General features: G+C 55.8%; 8 protein-coding genes across 8 annotated transcripts; 3 read left to right on the top strand and 5 right to left on the bottom strand.

Moving 5' to 3' along the window:
- Positions 1–529: 529 nt before the first annotated feature.
- On the bottom strand, positions 530–2,374 carry G647_08423 (uncharacterized protein; the record flags this gene model as incomplete). Its single annotated transcript, XM_008732734.1, has 1 exon — positions 530–2,374. The coding sequence occupies one exon, from the start codon at positions 2,372–2,374 to the stop codon at positions 530–532; it is 1,845 nt and encodes a 614-aa protein (XP_008730956.1).
- A 339-nt stretch (positions 2,375–2,713) lies between these two features.
- On the bottom strand, positions 2,714–3,751 carry G647_08422 (uncharacterized protein; the record flags this gene model as incomplete). Its single annotated transcript, XM_008732733.1, has 1 exon — positions 2,714–3,751. One exon carries the CDS (start codon positions 3,749–3,751, stop codon positions 2,714–2,716), a length of 1,038 nt encoding a protein of 345 aa, XP_008730955.1.
- Positions 3,752–4,273: 522 nt separating this feature from the next.
- Positions 4,274–5,840, top strand: G647_08421 (uncharacterized protein; the record flags this gene model as incomplete). Its single annotated transcript, XM_008732732.1, has 3 exons — positions 4,274–5,170; positions 5,227–5,541; positions 5,676–5,840. 3 exons carry the CDS (start codon positions 4,274–4,276, stop codon positions 5,838–5,840), a joined length of 1,377 nt encoding a protein of 458 aa, XP_008730954.1.
- A 92-nt stretch (positions 5,841–5,932) lies between these two features.
- On the bottom strand, positions 5,933–7,474 carry G647_08420 (uncharacterized protein; the record flags this gene model as incomplete). The annotated part of the gene is made up of 3 exons (XM_008732731.1): positions 5,933–6,103; positions 6,272–6,574; positions 6,653–7,474. 3 exons carry the CDS (start codon positions 7,472–7,474, stop codon positions 5,933–5,935), a joined length of 1,296 nt encoding a protein of 431 aa, XP_008730953.1.
- Positions 7,475–7,841: 367 nt separating this feature from the next.
- On the bottom strand, positions 7,842–9,100 carry G647_08419 (uncharacterized protein; the record flags this gene model as incomplete). The annotated part of the gene is made up of 2 exons (XM_008732730.1): positions 7,842–8,475; positions 8,532–9,100. 2 exons carry the CDS (start codon positions 9,098–9,100, stop codon positions 7,842–7,844), a joined length of 1,203 nt encoding a protein of 400 aa, XP_008730952.1.
- A 473-nt stretch (positions 9,101–9,573) lies between these two features.
- G647_08418 (uncharacterized protein) lies at positions 9,574–13,311 on the top strand (the record flags this gene model as incomplete). The annotated part of the gene is made up of 3 exons (XM_008732729.1): positions 9,574–9,611; positions 9,665–12,921; positions 12,983–13,311. The coding sequence occupies 3 exons, from the start codon at positions 9,574–9,576 to the stop codon at positions 13,309–13,311; spliced, it is 3,624 nt and encodes a 1,207-aa protein (XP_008730951.1).
- Positions 13,312–16,355: 3,044 nt separating this feature from the next.
- Positions 16,356–18,191, top strand: G647_08417 (uncharacterized protein; the record flags this gene model as incomplete). Its single annotated transcript, XM_008732728.1, has 1 exon — positions 16,356–18,191. One exon carries the CDS (start codon positions 16,356–16,358, stop codon positions 18,189–18,191), a length of 1,836 nt encoding a protein of 611 aa, XP_008730950.1.
- Positions 18,192–18,464: 273 nt separating this feature from the next.
- G647_08416 (uncharacterized protein) lies at positions 18,465–20,806 on the bottom strand (the record flags this gene model as incomplete). Its single annotated transcript, XM_008732727.1, has 4 exons — positions 18,465–19,646; positions 19,732–20,316; positions 20,375–20,574; positions 20,638–20,806. 4 exons carry the CDS (start codon positions 20,804–20,806, stop codon positions 18,465–18,467), a joined length of 2,136 nt encoding a protein of 711 aa, XP_008730949.1.
- Between the last annotated feature and the right edge of the window lie 141 nt (positions 20,807–20,947).

Raw genomic sequence — 20,947 nt, 5'->3', positions numbered from 1 at the left:
TTTATATATAGACTTCCGGTACGGCGTCGACAATGTCAAGGCAGCGACAGCCCCGATACCTTTACTATTCCCGGGGTATTTGGCATTCTGTGCGCCACCCCACGGGATACAGTACTCGTATTGTGTACTATGTACATACAGGGGACCACCAACATCTTGTGCACCTTTAAATGAACTCTCGCTACATAGAGTTCGTTCTTTTTCAATTGCCTCAAGTCCTCCATTCAGAAGATGATCCTGTTGTGTAAATTTTAGCTACATACACAGACTCGTAGCACCGGGCTCCTAGCACTCACTGGACGTTACGGTAATGCATTTGCTATACGCGAAAATAGCAGCTTCAACCCAGCCTGCGGCTTGCAGGACAACAGTATCGTGAGTCATTCCGGCCACGGGAGGTCCCTTTAGATTTGACAGTATCGTGCCAGAATCTACTCGTAGTGAGATTGAGGCTCATGCGTATGCAGACATACATACATGCACTCATACACGCACGCATTCATGCATTCATACATGCACGCTATATATATCACCGCTTCCGCCTCGCCGATTCCTTGAGCAGTCTCTTCTTCTCGGCCTTGGGCATCTTGGTCGCTCTCTTCTCGCGCTTCTCCGCCTTGACTTTCTCCTTGTGTGCCTTTTTCTCGTCCTTGTCCTGGAACCTCTTGCCCCGGGGTCGACCTTGCGTCGAGACTTCAGAGTCATTTTCCTCGGCAGACCCTGAGCCTGAGCCTGGGTCTGAGACCGAGGCTGCATCAGATTGTACTGACGCGTCAGAGTCGTGGTCCCGTGCTGATTCGATGCGGGCGCCTCCCTCGCCGTCTTCGTCGTCATCTTGCTGTCCATGCGGGAGATCGAGGTCTTGGTCTTGGCCCTGTGATGGACGGGACGCATCCTTTTCTCCCTTTAGTGGCGCAAGCAGGTCCTTGTACACGAGCGCGTCTCGGCCCTGCTGGTGCAGTGTCCTTGCGTCGCGCTCGGCGTCGTACACTTCATCCAGCGTCTGCGGGATATATTGCTTGCGGAAGACCTCGTTGTCGACTTCGTCTTCGTGCTGGTCCTGATCTGTCCGTTGGGCCATCGACGTGTCGATCTCCTGGCGCAAGACGTCCAGTCCACAGCTCTCAGGGCCCGAGGCTGCACGCGTGATGAACTCGTACGTCCTCCTATCAGACAGCGTGTGCACGCCCTTCCTGCGGAAGAAGTCGTTCACGTTCTTGATGTCCATGCGCAAGAACTCCAAACTGCGCGGGTGGTCGCCCTCGACGCTCTGGCTCACGTCGATGATATAAGTCCTGTCGTCGAAGTACAGCATGTTGTACTCGCTCAGATCCGCGTGCACGAGCTTACACACCTGCAGCATGATGCGCATGTAGGCCAAGACATCGATGTAGACGGCCCGCCACTTCGCCTCCGTGTCCTCAAACTCGACGTCCTTGAGGCGTGGCGCGGCTTTTCCCTTTTTGCCGTTCCCGATGAAACTCATCCCCAGGACGTGCCTTCTCAGGTAGAGTGGTTCAGGACATGGGATCCCCGCGGCGTGAATGCGTTTCAGGTTCCGCATCTCTTTCTCCGCCCACAGCTTCACCATGGCTCTATTGTCGCCGCTACGGAAGCCCTTGCGGAAGCGGAACTCGCCCGTCACGTACTTCTCGCGGTCCTTGAACACCAGGATCGACGTCTTGTATACTTTGATGGCGACGTGGGTATCTTCCTGCGCGGCGTCCTCGGGGATAGAGACCGCGTGGTAGACGTTGGCTTCCTTTCCCGTCGATATCGTCCCGTAGATCTCCGACACGATGCCCTTCTGGATCATTTGGAAGAGAATCAGCCGCGTCTTCGGGTCGAGGACTTGCTCGGCCGTTGCACGCTCGCTCTTGTCGCGATCGCGGCGACTGCCGCCCTGGCTTCCTCCTCCGGCCCCAGACAGGAGATCGTCTTCGGTGAGTTTCATGTTTTTGACGTGATGTCGGAGGTCGAGCTGGTCCTGTTTCGACGACCTCTGCTGCGGGTTTGCCATGGGATACTGCCATGAGGGGACGTTGGGGTCTGCAGTGGCGTCGTCGCGGCGGATGCGGTTGTATGATTTTGTCAGGTCCCCCGGGTTAGACGTTGCGAGGTCTTCCGGGTCGAGGAGGTCCTCGCGGGGTATGTCTTGGTGGAGGCCGCTTTCTTCTGGATCTTCACCGTCGTCGTCGTCGCCGTTGTCGTCATCATTCTCATCGTCCACGTCTTCGTCTTCTTGAATGAATTGCCCGAGGGTTATTCTCCGGCGGGGTGGCGCGACGTCGTCGTGGACATAGCCTTGATGTGGGATGTAAGTGTGCGGTGGGGCGAGGCCGTCGGCGATCCCTCTGGGTGGTTGAGTCGACATACTGTCGTCTGTAGTATGTAACTGTGGCTATTGTGCTGTGTTCGGATACCAATAATAGAGGGATCCCACGAAACCAAGCACGGACACGTTCAAAAGGTGATTGAGCGATTGATTCATTTTGATGCCATCGCCACGAAAATTAAAGTGGGCCTGATGTGGGTCATTTGAACGTCATTTGCCCAGCAATGCTTAGATAAGCTACGGTGGGCAAATAAGCTACGGTGGGCCACTGATGCCAGCCAGATGCCACTTCTCAATATCCGAATCTCGTCCTTGTTCATGCCCACCCTCCGCACATTGACACCCGCGCTCACCTGGGCTCCCCTCTCAGTGACTCCATCACGGTCTACTCCCTCCGTAGAACTGCTGTTCTTCCTTGGCTGGAGGGATGAACCAGTTGGTCTCTGTGTCAACGACCAACTTGACGCGGTGAAGGTCATTCGTGACGATCTTCTGCTTCTCCGCTTCATACGATTCCACCTTTCTGGAGCAATCAATATACCTGCCAGAGAGGAAGTCCATCTTCCCACTCGAGAGCAATACCACATATCCTGCCGGCATCTGCGGCGTGTCCCACGTAACATCCTTGAAGAAACCGACGGCGGTGTTCGCCGACTTCTCTTCACCGGGCAGCGACTTAGAAACATAGCTATTCTCCTTGATATTACCCTCTGCCGCGTCCTTGAAGTCGTGGAAGAACCGAGTCGGTATGGCGCCCGGGTGGATGGCGAACGTCCTGATGTTTGCGTCTTTGTTCTCGTGGTGCAGAATCTCGGCCAGTCGCACCAGGCCCAGCTTTCCCAGCGCGTAGCTGCCCATGCCGTTACTCACATGCGCTCCGGCGCTTGAGGTGAAAACGATGCTCCCGCCCTTCTCCCTCCGCATGACCGGAAGCACGGCTCGAGCGAAGTTGAACCCTCCTTGCAAGGACACCGCCAGAGTATCCCACCATACACCGGGGTCGGACTCCCATGTGGCGAGCCACTGCGGCGGGCGACCTGCGTTGGCGAAGACCACGTCAATCTTCCCGAATTCCTTGTCAACCTCGGTGATGAATTGCTCGACCTTTGCATAGTCCTTGACGTCGAATGCCGCAGTCTTGGTCCGCAGATCTGGGTTGATCTTCTTGCATATGTTGGCTGTTTCGTCGACTTCGTTCAGTTCCAGGGCCATCAGACTGAGTGATTTGGCGTTCGTGTGAGCGAAGAATTCGGCCGTGGCTCTTCCAATACCCCGTCCGGCACCGGCGATCACGACATTTTTGTCCTTGAAGGCAGCGGCTAATTCTTTGTTTGTCCGTGGGTCGGTTGCAGGTTGACAGTCGTGTTGATCCCCGAGAAATCTCTCGACCATTGGGTCAGGATTTGCTTCGCCCATGCTTCCTTTCTCACAGGCTGAGATGTGATGGCTCAAGTATGAACTCTGGCGTCTAAGGTTCAACTCTGGTGTCCTAGACCCGATATCTCATCAACAATCAATGATCAAGTCTGGGCATCAGCACTGTGTCAGGCCTGATGTTTGGTATCTAACCGCTGCTACCTGTTACGACGATAATTATGGGCAACTGTCGACGACCCCTGGACATGGTTTGGACGAAATCGAGAAACAGCATTTCATATGGATGCCTGGCCGTCCCCCACATGTTCGAACCCTGCCACCACTACCAAGTGGAGTAGGTGCATTTGCCGTTTCCCATCTGGTCGGCAATGCCTAGGAGAGGCTGTAGGCTGTGGGCCTCGTCGGTTATCGGCCACTGTCGAATGTGTGGGGAAAGAGTTTGTGGGGTTTTGGAGAACGACGGCGAGGATGCGTACGAGGACCAAGTACAGATATGTATGGTGGGTTCGTCCGCGAACGAGCTGTGTCAATCTCGCCTATCACGGCTTTACTGATACCAACATGGGCTCGATAAGTCCAGCGACATCAGAATACCACCGTGTCATCATCGTCGGTGCCGGCCCTGTCGGCCTGACCACGGCCACAAATCTCGCACGGCTGGGCGTCCCAGTCCTCGTACTCGAGAGAAACCATCAAGTCGACCAGTCTCCTCGCGCGGCATCGTACCAACCATGTGCGCAAGCCGAGCTGCTCGAGACGGGGACGTTGGAGGATGTCAAGAAGGAATCCGTCATCAATGACGTTGTTTCATTCTGGATCAAAGGCAAGAAAGTCGCCTACGTGGAGAAGAAGGAAGGAGGCAGCTTGTTCCCTTCTGGCATCAATTGTCCGCAGCCCAGACTGGCAGATATCCTGCTCCGGCACCTTACGACAAAGTATCACTCGCAAGTCCGATTCAACCAGAAGGTCATTGAGATCTCGCAGGACGAGAAGCAGACGACGGTCTCCTTGGTCGCGGTGGATCCGACCACGGGTGAAGAAACGCAATACACCTGCGACTGGCTGGTGGGCTGCGATGGCGCCGGCTCATCGGTGCGCAAACTCTCAAACATTCCGTTCGAGGGCTTCTCCTGGCCGAAGGAGGACTTTGTCGCCACGAACATCCGCTTCGACTTTTTCAAACACGGCTTCAACACCGCTAACATCGTCATGGATCCCGTCCACTGGGCGGTCGTGACCATCCTTGACGACACGGGTCTTTGGCGCGTGGCCTTTGGCGTCCGGGCCGGCCTGACGAACGAGGAGATCCGGGCAGAGTTGGACGAGCATTACAAACACATCTTCCCTGTCTGGCCGGTCGAGTACGAGCTGGTCCAGCTGAACAAGTACAAGCCGCATCAGAGGTGTGCCCAGACGTTCAGGCAGGGAAGGATACTCCTAGCCGGGGATGCTGCACATGTGAGCCCTTGCACAGCGTTTTTCCAAAGGGGCAGACTACTGACCGACATTGGCAGAGCAACAACCCCATCGGCGGCCTCGGATTGACAACAGGTCTCCTCGACGCGGGGCCCCTCGGCCGCGCCCTTGCCGCCGTCATCAACGGCAGAGCCCCTGACACGCTGCTCGACACGTGGGCCCAGCGCCGGCGCGAGAAATGGCTCACTTTCACGAATGAGTTCTCGATCGAAAATAAACGCATGGCGCAACTAGGCGGCTACAGCGATGACCCGCTGGGCATATGGGTGATTGATGATGTGGCCAGGGAGCACAAGATGGAGCAATGGCTTGCGATGGCGACGCCGGAGAAGAAGGAAGCCGACGCTAGGATGGTGAGTGGTTGGTACCGTTCCTTGCTTCGAGCCCACGTTTGCCTTTGCCGACGCCTCTTATACTCCGCTTCATTCCACTTCACCTTGCCTTCCAGTTTGCGGTTTATCAGTGCACACGTCCTAACATCTCGCAGTATAAAGCGTTAGAAGACCCGCAGGCCCAGCTGGTGAGTCGGATGAAACAGTGGGAAATCACAATGGATCCGATGTGGATGGCAGAGTACGAAGATCCAGAACTAGTCAAGTATAGGATCAGTCTGAGGCCCGCAGTGTTGAGCGCACCGGAGGCAGCAACGTGATGTTATAGATTGACCGGATACTACTTATCGAATTCTGATTCCTGAGCGTTACAATATGGATGTTGACACACTATCCAGGCCTGTTCTGCCCTTCAAGCCCCGTTCTTGTCCACCACGCGGTCTGGAATTTGAATGTTCGGCTCCTCGAACGGTTTCGCGCCCATAAGTCTCCACGCTTGCGCCGCGTGCATGGCTTCGTCTGTCATCTTCTTGGAAAACGACACGTCGGTCGTGCCGTCGCTGATGTAGGTCACGTTCTTGGTCTGCGAAGGCATCGAATGCGGGTCAGCTTGTCAGATTCTCACGAGGAGAAGAAACGTAGAAGCGAAAGAAGGGCTGGACTCGAAAAATTGAAGTCGCACTTGGACTCGACTTGTATTCGACCTCGAATTCGACCTCGAAAAGGGCGTCGGGACCGGAATCAGACCTACCAACCCTAACGTCAATTCGATCGATGAATCGATCAACGAGGGGACATAGTCCCTCAACTTCTTCCCCCGAATGGATCGCACAATGTTCTCCGCGACAAGGAAACCCTGCATCGAGGCGGCGCGCCCCATCTTCGGACCGGGCAGGTCGACCACGTCGCCCAGAGCGTACACGTTAGGTGAGGGCGCGTTCTCGATCTTGACCTGCAGCGTGGGGTGAACCAATATGGCGCCCGACGCGGCGATGCTGGATGGCGAGAACGCCCGGACGAGCTGCGAGTTGGGGGTTTGGCCCGTACATTTGATCTACAAGCAGCGTCAATAATGCATTTGGCCCCTTAGCGAAGAAGAAGCGCCGTTCGACGGAATGCGGGACTACCTTACCAGCAGGTCGCACGGTAAAACCGTGCCACTACTTAGGACGACATTGCCGGGCCCGTCGAGGTCGAGTTCGAGGTCAAACCCGCCGACGACGCGCTCTCCAAGGTGCAGCTTCACGCCCAGCTCCTCGAGCGCGGGCCTCGCGATGGCATGAAGGCCCGGCGCGAAACTGTTCAGCAGCCTGTCTCGCGAGTGCACCAACGTGACGGTCTTGAGGGGATACTTGCTGCGAATATCGCCCGCGACTTCCACCCCCGCGGCCCCGCCGCCGACCACGACGATGGTCTCGGCATGCTGGATCCGGGTTTGGACGTCTGCGAAGAATCTCACCGCCCCGCCCTTGTCGTCGGAATGAAGAGCCGCCGGGTAGCGGTGCTGGCTCCCTGTCGCGAGAGCTAGATATGCATACTCGACCACTTCCCCGGTCGCTAACACTACGCTCTTCTCGTTGATGGTGGTGACGACGCCGCGCTTCAACTCGAATGACCCCTCCGGCGTGTCGGCGGGCTTGTCAGGGTACGGGATGAAGGCCTTGTGCTCTTGACCCGGTACGACGGTGCTGCGGGGGAAATTCCACGTGAAGTGGAAGTGCGTGTGCTTTTCGATCAATATCACTTTATACCCGCTCGGAAGAGACTCCGCAAGCCGCGTGGCGAGGAAATAGCCCCCGAAGGAGCCGCCTATGATCACAATGTTCTTGGGGTGGGAAACCACGCGGTATGTGAGGCGGTGGAGTTTCGCGGAGAGGACGAGAGACAGTCTCTGCGTGATGAGCGAGAAGGTGAATCCGAGGAGACGGAGGATGAGGAGGAATTTTAGAAACATTTTGGAGAGGGCATCAACGTGGTGGGAGGCAAGAAAGGCAACATGGCATGCACAGACAAGGCATCGCGGGAAAAGGGGTGATGGAGATCTTATCTGATAAAATGAACGCTTGTACTGTGTACTCCGTACACAGTAGGGAGATATTATTTGAGTGGGGAACGCCGTTCTCCTGGTTTAGGGTCCGTGGTCGGTCCGGGGTGTTGAGGCAAAGGCGAGGCCGATGTCGGCCTCGATGCTGTTGCATATAGTAATTGGTGCCTATGTCGCTCGGCTCGGTTGCGATGCGGATGCTGGTGCCTGGGCGATTCAAATGCATTCAGCCGTATGTAGAAATACGCAATTGCGCGCTGCTCCTGTTCTTCTTTCTCTAAGGCTCCAGCAACCCCTTCTTAAGCGTTGTTGCAGGCTTCTCGGCTTTCACATAGCGAATGGTTTCTCTCGTCTGCCGAAAGTGCACCGTCCCGTACCTGAACAGCTCGGCGAAAGTCCCTGGCAGGTGGTCCTTGTCTTCATTGCCGGGTTCCTCCCACAGCACACCTGCAGCGGGAGTCTGCGTCAGGTTCTTGCCGTGCGTGATTTTCTGCAGTGTCGACTCGGTCAACAGTCTCCACACGAGCTTGTACGCCGTCTTGTATTCGTCCGAGTCCTTCGGCGTGTCGAGCCTCGTGGCCAGCGCGTTAAAGAGCACCGGCCCACCGAATCCGATGGTTGCTTCCGCGGCCCAGTTTTCCTGTAGGGAGTCGTAGACGAGGACCTTGTTCAACCAGTATTTCGTTGCGTTGAAGCCGTCTCCCGCGTCTTCGAGCATGCAGAGTCGCTGCCAAGAGAGGACTTGACTGATATACTCCATCACCGTCTGTGGTGCGACCTTGAAGTCCCATTTGAAGTTTGCTTGTTGAGACTCTTCGAAGGTAAGAGTCAAGGCGAAGGCTAGCAACGGGTGGTAAATGAGACCTTCGTGATTCTGGCGGTCTTTCCACAGGTGGATGAACAGGTCGTGCCTGGGAGTCATTGTCAGCGTGGACAGCTTTCCTGGACTGACCCTAGGTCTGCTTACCAGCATTTGATGAATGGATTACCTTTGCGGCTGGCGACGAAGTGATTGGCCATGACTGTTGCATACATGATAGGCACGCAAACTTCATACGGAGAACTTGGGTCAGCGAGCTGATTCCAACACACGCGGTCGAGGTCGCGAATCAGAATGTTTCCAGTGTCCTTGTAGACGCCGCCGTGCGAGTACAAACAGGCGCCGCGTAGGAAGTCCGAGCTGTGGGGTCCAGTGTATACTCCGGTCATGGTTCCCTTGACGAATGCTTCTGGAAGGAGGTCGGCGGAAATGTATTCCAGCGCATTTGTGGGTGACCCTGGGACAGTGTCAAGGATACGAACCGTCCAGGAAGGCCCACAGATTCTGACCCAGTCGACGACGTTGCGTTGGCACCAGGCCGGCATATTGCGGACTCCCTTGTCCCAGAATGCCCAGATGTTCTTCTCAGATGTGATGGGCGTGTACTGCTCTAAAGAATCCAGAATCTCTTGATTGGTGCGTTTGTCATCTGGTTCGATATGGAGGAGTTGGGCCTGAAATTCCTGAGGGATGTTGAACTCGGGAGTGGATGCCATTGCTCGATCACTGGAGGCACTGCTTCTTGCTGAGCTGCTTCAAGGTGAGCTGGTTTGCAAAAATATACACGACAGCTCAATGTTGATTCTTGGGGTTCATATAGAAACCGCCTCATCTCCACTCATAGTGGCCTGAACCGGGTATTGGGTACCTTCGCAGATCAAATAGTAAGTGAATACTAGGTGAATACTAGGTGAGTGGTCGGTGAGTGGTCGGTGAGTGTTGGGTGAGTGGCTACTGTAAGAATTATTTGCTGTCGATAGGAACAGATACCCGTACCTGGCATGGTCAGCTAAGGTACATGGGGTAGCTTACATAATCCTGGTTTGCTCCTACGAGTTAGTTCTCCATCGCCCATCGCGCAGCGCGTTGATGGGTCTCGCGTCCTGCTGGCGATTGCTGTGCTCTCCCACTTCCCCTCCGCTTTCTTCGACACTGGTTCAAATGCTTTTCAAGCCCTGGCAGGGTCAAGATGCATATCAAACAGATCACGATCCAAGGCTTTAAGAGGTGCGTTTCTCCGCGCTGCAACGAGTGAGCGCGGCTTCTAATGTGCGACACAGTTACAAGAATCAAACAGTGGTCAACCCGTTCTCGCCCAAACTCAATGTCATTGTCGGTCGCAATGGCTCAGGCAAGAGCAACTTCTTCGCCGCGATCCGCTTCGTCCTCAGCGATGCCTACTCCCAGATGGGTCGGGAAGAGCGCCAGGCCCTCATCCACGAAGGTTCCGGGTCCGCGGTCATGTCGGCCTACGTCGAGATCGTTTTCGACAACTCAGATGGCCGTTTCCCCACGGGCAACGACGAGTTGATCCTACGTCGTACCATTGGCCTCAAGAAAGACGAATACTCCCTCGATCGCAAGAACGCGACCAAACAAGACGTGATGCAGCTACTGGAAAACGCAGGCTTTTCGCGCGCAAATCCCTACTACATCGTGCCTCAGGGTCGCATCACGAGGTTGACCAATATGAAGGATTCGGAACGTCTGGATGTCCTGAAGAGCGTCGCCGGTACACAACAGTTTGTCGCCAAGAAGGAAGAGTCCCAGAAGATTATGGTCGATACTAACAACAAGATGGCCGCCATTGACCAGACCTTTGACCAGATCAATGAACGTCTACAGGAACTTGAGGAGGAGCAGAAGGAGCTGCGAGAATTCCAAGACGCCGACCGTCAGAAGCGCGCCCTGGAATACACGCTCTTCCATCGGGAGCAGGATGAGATCAATAGAGCCCTGGCCGAATTAGAGGAAAAGCGCGTCGGCGGCATAGATGACGCGGACGAGAGTCGCGACCGTTATGCCCAAGGAGAGGATGAGTTGGCCAAAATAACTCACCAGATCCAACAGCTCAACCAGCAAGTCCAGACGGCGCGGCTTCAGAAGCGGCAACTCGAAGAGGAAAAGCGCGAAAAGGCCAAAGCAAGAGCACAAGTCGAATTGGAGGAGAGAAATCTCGTCCATGGACAGGCGGCCGCGCAGCGAACCAAGGAGACCCGTGATAAAGAGCTACACCAAGTGCGGAGCCAGATAGAAGAGATTGAGGCAGAGCTTCGCACCATCGTACCACAGTTCAATGCCGAGCGCACAAAAGAACAAGCGGTCAAAACACGGCTGGAGGAAGCAGTTGCGATGCAGCAGCGGCTGTATGACAAACAAGGACGAAGCGCCCGGTTTAAGACCAAGAAGGATCGGGACGCCTGGCTGCAAGCTCAGATCGACGATACCTTCGAGTCCCTATCACGTTTCAAAGCCACCCGCATGCAGACCGCCGAGGGCATCGCCGAAGATGAGAAGGCTATTGCCGCTCTTGAAAAGGAGATCGAAAGTCTTCAGCAACGTCTCGGGAGTCAGGACGATTCCATCGACCGACAAATTCAAGCAGCTCACGAGAAGAAAGAAGCGCTCATGGACGAGCGAAAGATGCTATGGCGCAGAGAAGCCCAACTCGATTCAGAATATGCCAGCGTCCAGGATGATCTACGAAAGGCCGAGCGAAATCTGTCGCATACGATGGACGGCAATACCAGTCGCGGTCTGGATGCCGTACGGCGAATCAAGGAGCAGTACAAGCTTGACGGGTGCTACGGTACTCTTGCCGAGCTGATCGATGTCCCCCTGCATCACACCGCTGTAGAGGTCACGGCTGGCAACTCCCTTTTTCACTATGTCGTCGACAACGATGACACGGCCACGAAAGTGATGGAGATCCTGAACACAGAGCGAGCAGGCCGTATCACTTTCATGCCGCTCAATCGACTCAAGCCAAAAACAGCGAATATCCCCAATGCGCAAGATGCGAGACCACTCATGTCACTCATCAAGTACGACCCGATGTACGAAAAGGCCGTTCAACAAGTCTTCGGAAAGGCCATCATTGCTCAGAACCTCAGCATTGCGGCCCAGTACGCCAGGACGCATGGTCTGACAGCCGTGACACCCGAAGGCGATAGATCTGACAAGAAGGGAGCCCTGACCGGTGGTTACCACGACATCCGATCCTCAAGGCTCAAGGCCACGAAAGCGGTGATGGCTGCTCGCGAGAAATTCGAGGCAGTCCGGACCGAGGGCAGGGAAAATAAGCGGAAGATAGAAAAGATCGATCAGACAATCACAATGGCCATGGGCGAAGCTCAAGTGCTCGAGCAACAAAAGAACAAAACACAAGGGAATCAGAGGCTGCTGAGGCAGGAGATCCGCAACAAGACGGAGATGCTACAGCGGAAGAGAGATGATCTTGAGGCGAAGCAGAAGCAGGAAGCAGCCATTGCCGCCCAAGTCAAGATTGTGACTGACAAGCAGAGTGCTGACCAAGCTGAGCTGAACACAGACTATAAGAAAGCACTGTCTCCAGCTGAAGAGAAGCAGCTTGAGAAGCTCACCGCCGACATTCAAAAGCTGAGACGTGAGTACAATGATGTTTCTGCGTCCAGAGCAGAGATCGAGACCAGGAAGGCGGATTTGGAAGTCCGACTCAACTCAAGCCTGAAACCACAACTTGCGGCTCTCGAAGGCGACGACATGAACGCAGAGGGTGAGGGTGGTGGTACCCTGCGTTCCAAGAGGGCGGAACTGGTACGTCTGACCAAAGAGCTGGAGTCTGTTCAAAGAGACCTGGACGAACTCGAAAACCGGCTGGAAAGTTCGGCAGCTCAGATTGCTCAGCTTGAGAACCAAGCAGCTGAGACCAGGCGACATCAAGAGGAGCTCGCCAAGGCCATTGAGCGTCATCAGCGGCGTCTGGAAAAGTCGGTCCAGAAGAAGGCTGCTCTTCTTGCGTCGAAGCAGGAGTGTGCTGAGAACATCAGAGAATTGGGTGCCATCACCGAGGATCTGCGAAAGAAATACCAGACAACCAGCTCCGAGGCCATCGTGAAGAAGCTGCAGAAGGCGAAGGAGTCTCTGAAGAAGTACAGCCAGGTCAACAAGCATGCCTTTGAACACTACCGGAAATCCATGAAGCAGCGCGAGGAGCTGGAAAGCCGAAGAAAGGAGCTCGAGGCGGCGAAGAAATCAATCGAGAATCTGATCAAGGTGCTCGACCAGAGAAAGGACGAAGCCATCGAACGTACCTTCAAGCAAGTCAGCAAAGCGTTTGCCGAGGTCTTCCAGAAGCTGGTGCCAGCCGGTCGTGGGCGCTTGGTCATCCAGAGGAAGACCGACAAGGGACACGCACGGGACGAAGACGAAGAGTCAGACGCCGAGCCTGTCAACAAGCGCGGTGTCGAAAACTACACCGGGGTGAGCATTAGCGTCAGCTTCAACAGCAAGCATGATGATCAGCAGCGCATCCAACAGCTCAGCGGCGGACAAAAGAGTGAGTCGCTCCCATGTCTTCATTTGTGGAGGCCTTGTGATCTCAGCTAACACACCATCAGGTCTTTGCAGTCTTGCCCTCATCTTCGCCATCCAGGCCACAGACCCGGCCCCATTCTACATCTTCGATGAGATCGACGCCAATCTCGACGCGCAGTACCGGACAGCTGTAGCTGATCACCTGTTGTATCTGGCCAACCGGGCGGACGATGAGCCTGAAGATGGCGATGGACGACCGACTGGTGGTCAGTTCATCTGTACCACTTTCCGACCGGAAATGCTGAGGGTTGCTGACATGTGCTTTGGCGTGCGGTTTGGGAACAACGTCAGCAGCATTAGACAGGAGACGAAGGAGAATGCGCTGGATTTCATCGAGAGCCAGACTCAATGATCCGCGGCCGGGACATTATTGCTGTGTACATGTACGAAATGGTAGGATGTCTTTCGAATTCCACCAGTCAAAGCCAACGCCCAGGGTTTACGAAGGCTCGAGTATGCGGAGTTGGAGGAGCGATTTTGCGATGACATTCGACTTGGAGCAGAGAGCCGTTTGGCTTGATCATCTAGGCAGTACTTGCACAGCCGCAATGGTAAGGGCAGGGCCGCGCCGGACGTCAATCTGTTCGCCTTCCATTTCCCGAAGACTCCCATGAACGTCGGCGAATGTTTGCCTTCTCCAGGCGTCTGGCACAATGGTCCCAAAGGTCCCGACCTAGTGCTGCTTGGCGATGTGGGAAGCATTGGCCGATGAAAGCCACGGCTGCCGAGAGAGCTGAGGGCCGCGCCACGTTTCCCCAGCACTAAGGTGAGGCTACATTTCTGGGCCGCGCCGCTGCGGATAATGCCATCCGTGATTCCTCCCCAAGGCAAACTGTTATATTGCCTCCGTTCCGCCTGCACAAAGGTGAATTCTTGCAAATCCTCCTGTTACGTCTATCTGTTTGCTGCGCGGCTTCCGGCACAGTCGGAAGCAGACGTTGTGGCAATGTCTCTTTCTGGCTTCAGGTCTGTGGCCACACGCTTCCGAAGACTTCGCCGAGCAATGAGCCACAGGAGGCAGAGGATCGACGACGATCAACTTCAATACTCTGCTACCATCGATATCGAAGAGTGGTGTGCTGCTTTACAGAAGCTCGCCAGGGGTCCTACCGGTGCCGCAACAGGTAACCCTCCCCATTGCGGAGACCAAGTCAGAATCTTCCCTTACACTCTTTGCGATAGAGGAGGTTGACGCCGTGTCGGAAGCCTTGACAGCAGGCTTTCGACTTGCTCGGAAATATTACGCCAACAGTTCATGGCCCTCTGAGCTGCCCTTCGTCGATTCAAACGGGGAGACGAGCGCCAAAGGCATAACGCCCCAGGAGATCACATGTTTAGTGATCTCTGCAGTGTCTGCGAACCAAGAAATCTTGCACCACCGTGATGGGACTCACAGAGTACAGTTTGACCCATCTCACTATCTTCGAGAGGAACACCACGCTCTACCCTTCCCACGCCTGGACACGAGTGGACCAACGGACATTGATTTCACCATCAAATATGTTCCAGATGGAGCAAGTGGAACGGTCATTGTCACTCTACGCTGCCTTACCGACTGGCTAGACCTGGCAGCGCGATGCGATCATTCCCCGGTTGAAGGCGGCCACTTCATGGTGTGTTGCCTCAATAAGACTCGGTAGGGTCTTGTATCTCTATGAACTGACGATTGGCCTCAGGGTCTCGAAGACTACGAGTTCCATGCGGAGCTGTTCGCTATGGCATACTTCGTCTCAGACAGCCTAAGTGGTCCTCTAAGGCGTTCCTGTCAACAATTACCTCCCCTAGAAGGCGGAAGAAAGCCCAGGTTACTTCTTACAGGCCACTCAGCAGGTCGCGTACACTGGCCGAGAGGCCCAGGGGCAGTAGCTGATCGGTTGCAGGTGGTAGCCTAGCTACACTCATCTGGATGAATCTTGTTCACAACCAGTACCTGGTTCGCAAACACGATTGGAATCCTATCGACCCCCGAGTGAGAGGTATTTCTCCAAAGGATGTTGATTGCTCCAATGCTATGGCTGCTAATTCGACACTAGGCACTGAGTCTGTTACGACATATTTCGAATCTCTTCATTGTATTACGTTCGGCGCACCGCCTTTCTCACGGCTTGAGGGCTTTAACCACCCGAAAGCCTTCGAAGACGACCCCGATAATATGCATATTGCCTTCATCAACGAGGGAGATCCTATACCTCGGGCCGACCCAGAGTACATAGCTAACCTGTTTTTTTTCTCTCTGGAGATGCGTTTTCGCCAAGACCTCGAACGCCATGCTCCTGATGGTTTCACGCGGGGTTTTCTGTGTCACTTACCGCGCATGCGTCTTCACACCGTCGGCTTCCATGTCGGTCTACGCTTGTACGAGATAGGAACGCGCGGCAATACGGACGTCATGTGCGCGGTGCGTCTAGGGGAGAGCTCAGAGGAGAGGGCAGAGCTCATGGAGCGCACATTGGCACTCGATTTTGAAGCGCACACCATGGACTGCTACGCCCGCAACATCACATCTTGGTTAAAGACCAATATCAAGAGGCTTCAATCACAGCGCTTCAAAATAAGTACTGCGAGGAACGTACTGACTTTAGGGGCGACCGTGACGACCGACCTCGATTTTTTTGGGTTCGACAAATGGGCAGCTGCCGGCGATCTCAACTGCTTTCAAGTGTGGCGGGTGTCTGTGATGACTGAAGGCCACTGGCTCCCACGTCTATTCGAGTTCTCAATTCCTGCACATGGCACTTCAATCAGGAACGGGATCGACGTTTTCACAACACCTGGGCACCTCCTGAGCGTGGGGCCATATGGTGGCTATGTGTGCTCAGACTCATGTCCTCTTTGCTCTGTATTCGTTTCGCAGACCAACGTCCTCCGGTTTCAAGCGGGCGAGGATCTTGACCTGGGACGGCTTGACGGAATCGCTTTCTATGCGCGGAGAGGCTGTGAATTCTCAACCTTCGTCATCCGCTTCTTGTGCAAACAGGTACGTCAGCGAGGCAAATTCCACTGCAGGATGATATACAAGATCTAACAATGCGAATGAAAAAGCGAATCCGGCCAACGGCACAAATCACGGCTAGATTTAGATCTGTGCATGGCTTTCCACCTTCTGAACTCCGGTCGCTCACGATTCAGGCGGAGGAGACTTTGACTTCTGCTCTTCATCGGACGAAACAGGAACTTCACCTTGGCGTATTCGCTTATGCAGGTAAGAGCCGTCGGTCAAAATGTGGTTATTATCTTGAAACGTGGCTAACACCCGTCCCGGTAGAGGATGAAGCGGCAGCACTCGTCAAGGGGCGGCCCCCGAACGACATGATTGCCACACATGGAGCATCAGAGACGTTTGCCAATATCCGCAGATGGCTGAGTGACTGCTTGGCCACGCATAGCTGTGGTGACATGCCCCGGGGTGTCAAAGCCGTCCTGCCGACCCGTGTCCTGGACGTCCGTGTGGACCCAGGCGATGACCTTGTACGATTGTACCCAACGGGAGGGGAAAGAGCTGAATACGCAGCACTGAGCTATTGCTGGGGTAGCGACCAAAACTTCTTGACCACCAGGGAGAATCTCGCAACACTTACAGCGGGTATTGCAGTGCACCGTTTACCAAAGACCATCCAGGATGCGATCTATGTGACCAGACAGCTCGGCATCCCATATCTATGGGTCGACGCGTTGTGTATCATACAAGACTCAGAGATTGACAAACCACAAGAGCTTGAAAAGATGTCTCACATCTACAAACAAGCTACCGTCACCATCTCGGCCGCCGTTGCATCGAATTGCCATGAAGGATTCTTACACCCTCGGGAAGCGATCCGAAGGCGCCTGGATTCGTCCTTTCCGGTTCGGTTTGCAACTAGCTCCGCCTATGCTAATCATGCCCCTCCAAGGAGCTCGAGAGTCGAAAGTGCTGTGTCGATGGGAACGGCCTACATCTGTCCTGATGAAAAATGCGGCAACGAGGTCGCCACGTGGGAAGAGGAGCCCATTGAAACCCGAGCGTGGACGCTGCAGGAATCATGGCTGGCGCCGCGACTGCTGATGTTTGGAGCCGGACCACCACGATGGAAGTGCCTATGTGCAACCCACATCGCCGGCGGTTGGCGGGACTCGGACAATTGGTTTGTCCCGAGATTCTATCATCGCGACATGTTTTTTCGAAACATGGTGCCAGCCCGGGCTACAACGGCAATCGAGCAGCAGGAGCAGGGGCAGGAGCAGGACCAAGAGATGTCTGGGTCGCCTTCACGTCCTTCAGACCTGGATCGATTACACGACGAATGGAACAGGCTCGTCAGCGTCTTCAGCAAGCGCCGATTGACGGATCCGGAAGACAAGCTCCCGGCGCTTTCAGGCATTGCTTCAGAGTTCCATAAGATGCTCAACAGCGCTTATCTTGCCGGACTCTGGGAAAGCAACTTGCTGCCCGACTTGCTCTGGTATCATGATTGCTCGCGTTCGGCAGCATTAGGTAACAGCTCGTCTTCGCGGCCTCCACGGTTTCGAGCTCCGTCGTGGTCGTGGGCCTCCATCGATGGCAGCGTTAGCTTTGACCACTTCGGTGCGCAATACCGCAGTGAGACAAAGGCTGTCATCCGGGCCTGTGAAATCGAGCCGGAATTCTACCCGAGGCGATTCACCTCCGTTTCCAAGGCACTGCTGACCATCACGGCGCCGCTACGTCGGATGACGGCGCAACAAGTTTATCAACGGTTCGTCGTCAGCATAGACAAGAGGCCCAGTTACTTCAGCGACTATGTCATCCCTGACATTGTCGACAACAACGAACACTTTGGAGATATCCCTGCTTCGAATGCCGATCTGCACGGCACCCTGAGGGCAGGACCGCCGCTTGGGTTTTTCAACCAGAGGATAATCCCCCAATATCAGGGCTATCCAGCTGGCACCTCGGCGGCGTTTCCCAAGCCGGGGCAAACGAAGTTGCAGAAGCTCGGCGGAGGCGTGGAGACCCTTTCTACGGAGACCAGTGCTGACCACTCTGCATCTGTAACCGTTCGCTCCTTCTGGTTTCTCGAGTTGGCTCGCAGCGATGGACCACGCGGGCTTGTCCTCGTCCGCTCAGCTGGCGGTCTTTTCGAGCGCACAGGCTATTTCAGGCTGGGTCGGACGGGGCCAGTGGGTGATTGGCTCGTCGATGACCAAAATCCCGCGGGTAAGAGGGACTGGGACTGGGACGAAGACCTGGAGCTAGCAACGATTCGCATCAAGTGACTGTGACGTGACGGAACCGATCATTGCCGGCCCATCTGCTCCTCTTCGGGGAAAATGACAAGAAATGTGAGTTTGGTTTGGTACTTCGTGGCAGTCTTGGTGTGGTATTATTAGAGCAGAGGCACGAGGGCGGGCGGTCCTCATGAATCGCGAAATGAACAACGGTGGTAGAGAGCAATCCAGTGCTAATCGTCCCGTCTCATGCAATGTCAGGAGGCCATCCGTTGTTGGGTGTTTCGATCCTCCCTTTCTTTCGCCGCACCGATGCAACGTTTACGCGTACCGTCCATAATAGTCATTGGCATGGACATTCATGCCCTTGAAGCCATTCATGCCGTTCATGCCGCCGCTTGCACCGCCTACAAATCCTCCAGCTGACGCTCCGGCTCCTCCGCCCATCCCGGGATACGCACCGGCCACGTCGGTCATGCCACCACCACCACCACCCGCGACCGGATGACCATGCATCGTCATGTCGCGGAGGATCTCCCGACCCTTCCAGCTCAGGTAGACCGTCTCGTGCACCTGCACGTACGCGCCGCTGCCGGGCGGATCCTCGTCATAGTCGTATTCCTTTTCGATGGTGAATTCCGTGTGCGTGCGGCGTTCGATGCGGCGGACCACGAAGCTGGCCCCGAGCCACCACAGCGCGGCGAAACCGAGGACAGCCCACCCGACAGTGGGGACGACGAACCAGGCGAGGGGGGAAGTGGGATTTGCTGTCGGCTCGCCAGTCCCGGCGGAGACGACCGAGTTCGAATCCGGCAGCAGCGAGGTCGTCGTCGTCGTCGAGGCGAACGACTTTTCCGGCTTGACCCACGAGGTGATGACCGGAAAGAGGTTCCCGATCAAGTACACGGTCGCAGCGGCGACGCTGAGCCACGGGTGGATGTTGGTGGCCTTGAGGCGCCAGTTGCGAGACTTTGTGAATCGGAGGTACAGGATGCCTGCGGCGAGGAGGCTGCCGAAGCAGGCGTTCACGACGTAGGCCGCGATCCCCGTCAGGAGGAGGTATGCGTTTTGCGGGGTCTCGCCGTAGGTGGCGAACAGGAGCACGATGCAGGTGAGCAGGTGCAGCACCAGGGCACCCACGGGCGTGCGTTCCGAGTGATGCTCGGGCGCCAGCCAGCGGAGACGCAGGATGGATCCGAACGGCTTGTTGAGGGCCTCGGTGCGTTGCGCCCACCGGAGCAGGCGGCCGAAGGAGAGGTCCTTGTTCTGGCCGAAGAACTTGGGCCAGGGGAGGAGGCCTTCCTTGGCGATCTCCTGCTTGACGCGCGCCGCGGTGTAGGTCATGACGATGATGTTCCCCAGGCTGGAGATCGCGAGGAAGGCGCTGAAGATGCGCGCCCCCGTGTTGTCGTCCGGCGAGAGCGCGCCGTAGGTCAGTTGGAAGAAGGACTGCGCCACGCTGGAGCCTTGCTGGAGCTGCTTCTCTTTCGGCACAACCACCATCTAGGACGGGAGCGATGAGTCAGTATACGTTTCTTGGGGGAAGGTGCAGGCACCTCAAGGGCAAGCAATCGGGATATACACTCACGTAACTGACGTTGACGGCCATGTAGAGCACACACACGATACTCACGGACGTGGCCATGGCGATCGGGTAGGTCCGATGAGGCCGACTGATCTCGCCGAGCACGTAGTTGGGCTGCTCGAAGCCGCCGAAGGCAAAGATGATGGCGAGAAACGCTTGGGCATACCCATTGGCACTAGATGACGACTCGCTGAATGCGTGGGCTGGAGAGAGGTTTTGCGTCAGGGTCTCGTCGCGGTCGATGTTGCTGTTGGGGAGGTCTGGGAATGTGCCGCGGCCGTAGCAGATGGCGGTCACGATGATGAAGAGCATCATGCAGATCTTGATCAAGGCAAAGACGCTGCTGAGCAGGATGCCGCCCTTTCGTGAGAACGTGTGGATGAACCCGGCGACCACGGACACGGCCACCGCTATGCCTCGAACCGCTCCGTTCGTGACTTCGACGTTGGACGCTTCCAACACACGCACGCCGAAGCTGATGGCGTTCCCGGCCATGTTGCCCAGGATGATGAACGAGATGCCGAAGAGGGATGCGATGAACATGAGCGTGTCTGGCCGATACGCCGGCTTCTGGTAGACATATTTCAACTGCGACGCGTCCGTCAGTTTCCCCGGCGGCGGTCGTAGGGGAAGGAGTCACTCGTACATAGTTCAGATCGCCGCCAGATCGGGGCACTCCTCGCTCGGTGGTCCCTATTGTCCGGCGTGGGACATTGAGGCCATACTCGATGTATACGTGCACTCCTGAGAATGCGTAGATCACGCCGGCAAACCAGAACATCAGTGTCGCTCCTGTGCTTCCCGTGCCTTGGACCACTCTGGCCGGCGTCATGAAGATACCAGTCCCTTACCATCTGTCAGTCCGCTGTGTCTTCATCGCGCAATGAAGGGCACCATGCTACTCCGTACCTATCATCCGGTTAATCACCAGGCCCATCACAGCGAGATAGCCGAGTTTGAAGCGATTCTGCGGCGACCGCGTGACGATCCGGTTCGGGTCCTCATTCTCAGAGAACAGACTCTCGTCGTCGGTCCAGCCGCTCTGTTGAGAGGCACGTCGCTGGAGAGCGCCATCCATGATGATGGACTTCGGGGTAAAGGACGCGACAGCCTGTTCGCACGGCTGCGAGAGGTGGATGCGGCCATTATTTGAGGCTTGGTGACACCACCTGGCGTTCCCTCCGTCAAGCCGTGAGGCTGACTCGACTCTGGCCAGGAG

The sequence above is a fragment of the Cladophialophora carrionii genome (assembly GCF_000365165.1).
Source record: "Cladophialophora carrionii CBS 160.54 unplaced genomic scaffold supercont1.7, whole genome shotgun sequence".
NCBI lineage: Eukaryota > Fungi > Ascomycota > Eurotiomycetes > Chaetothyriales > Herpotrichiellaceae > Cladophialophora > Cladophialophora carrionii.
Note: the sequence above shows the minus strand (reverse complement) of the source record. Positions and strands in the feature narration are given on the sequence as shown.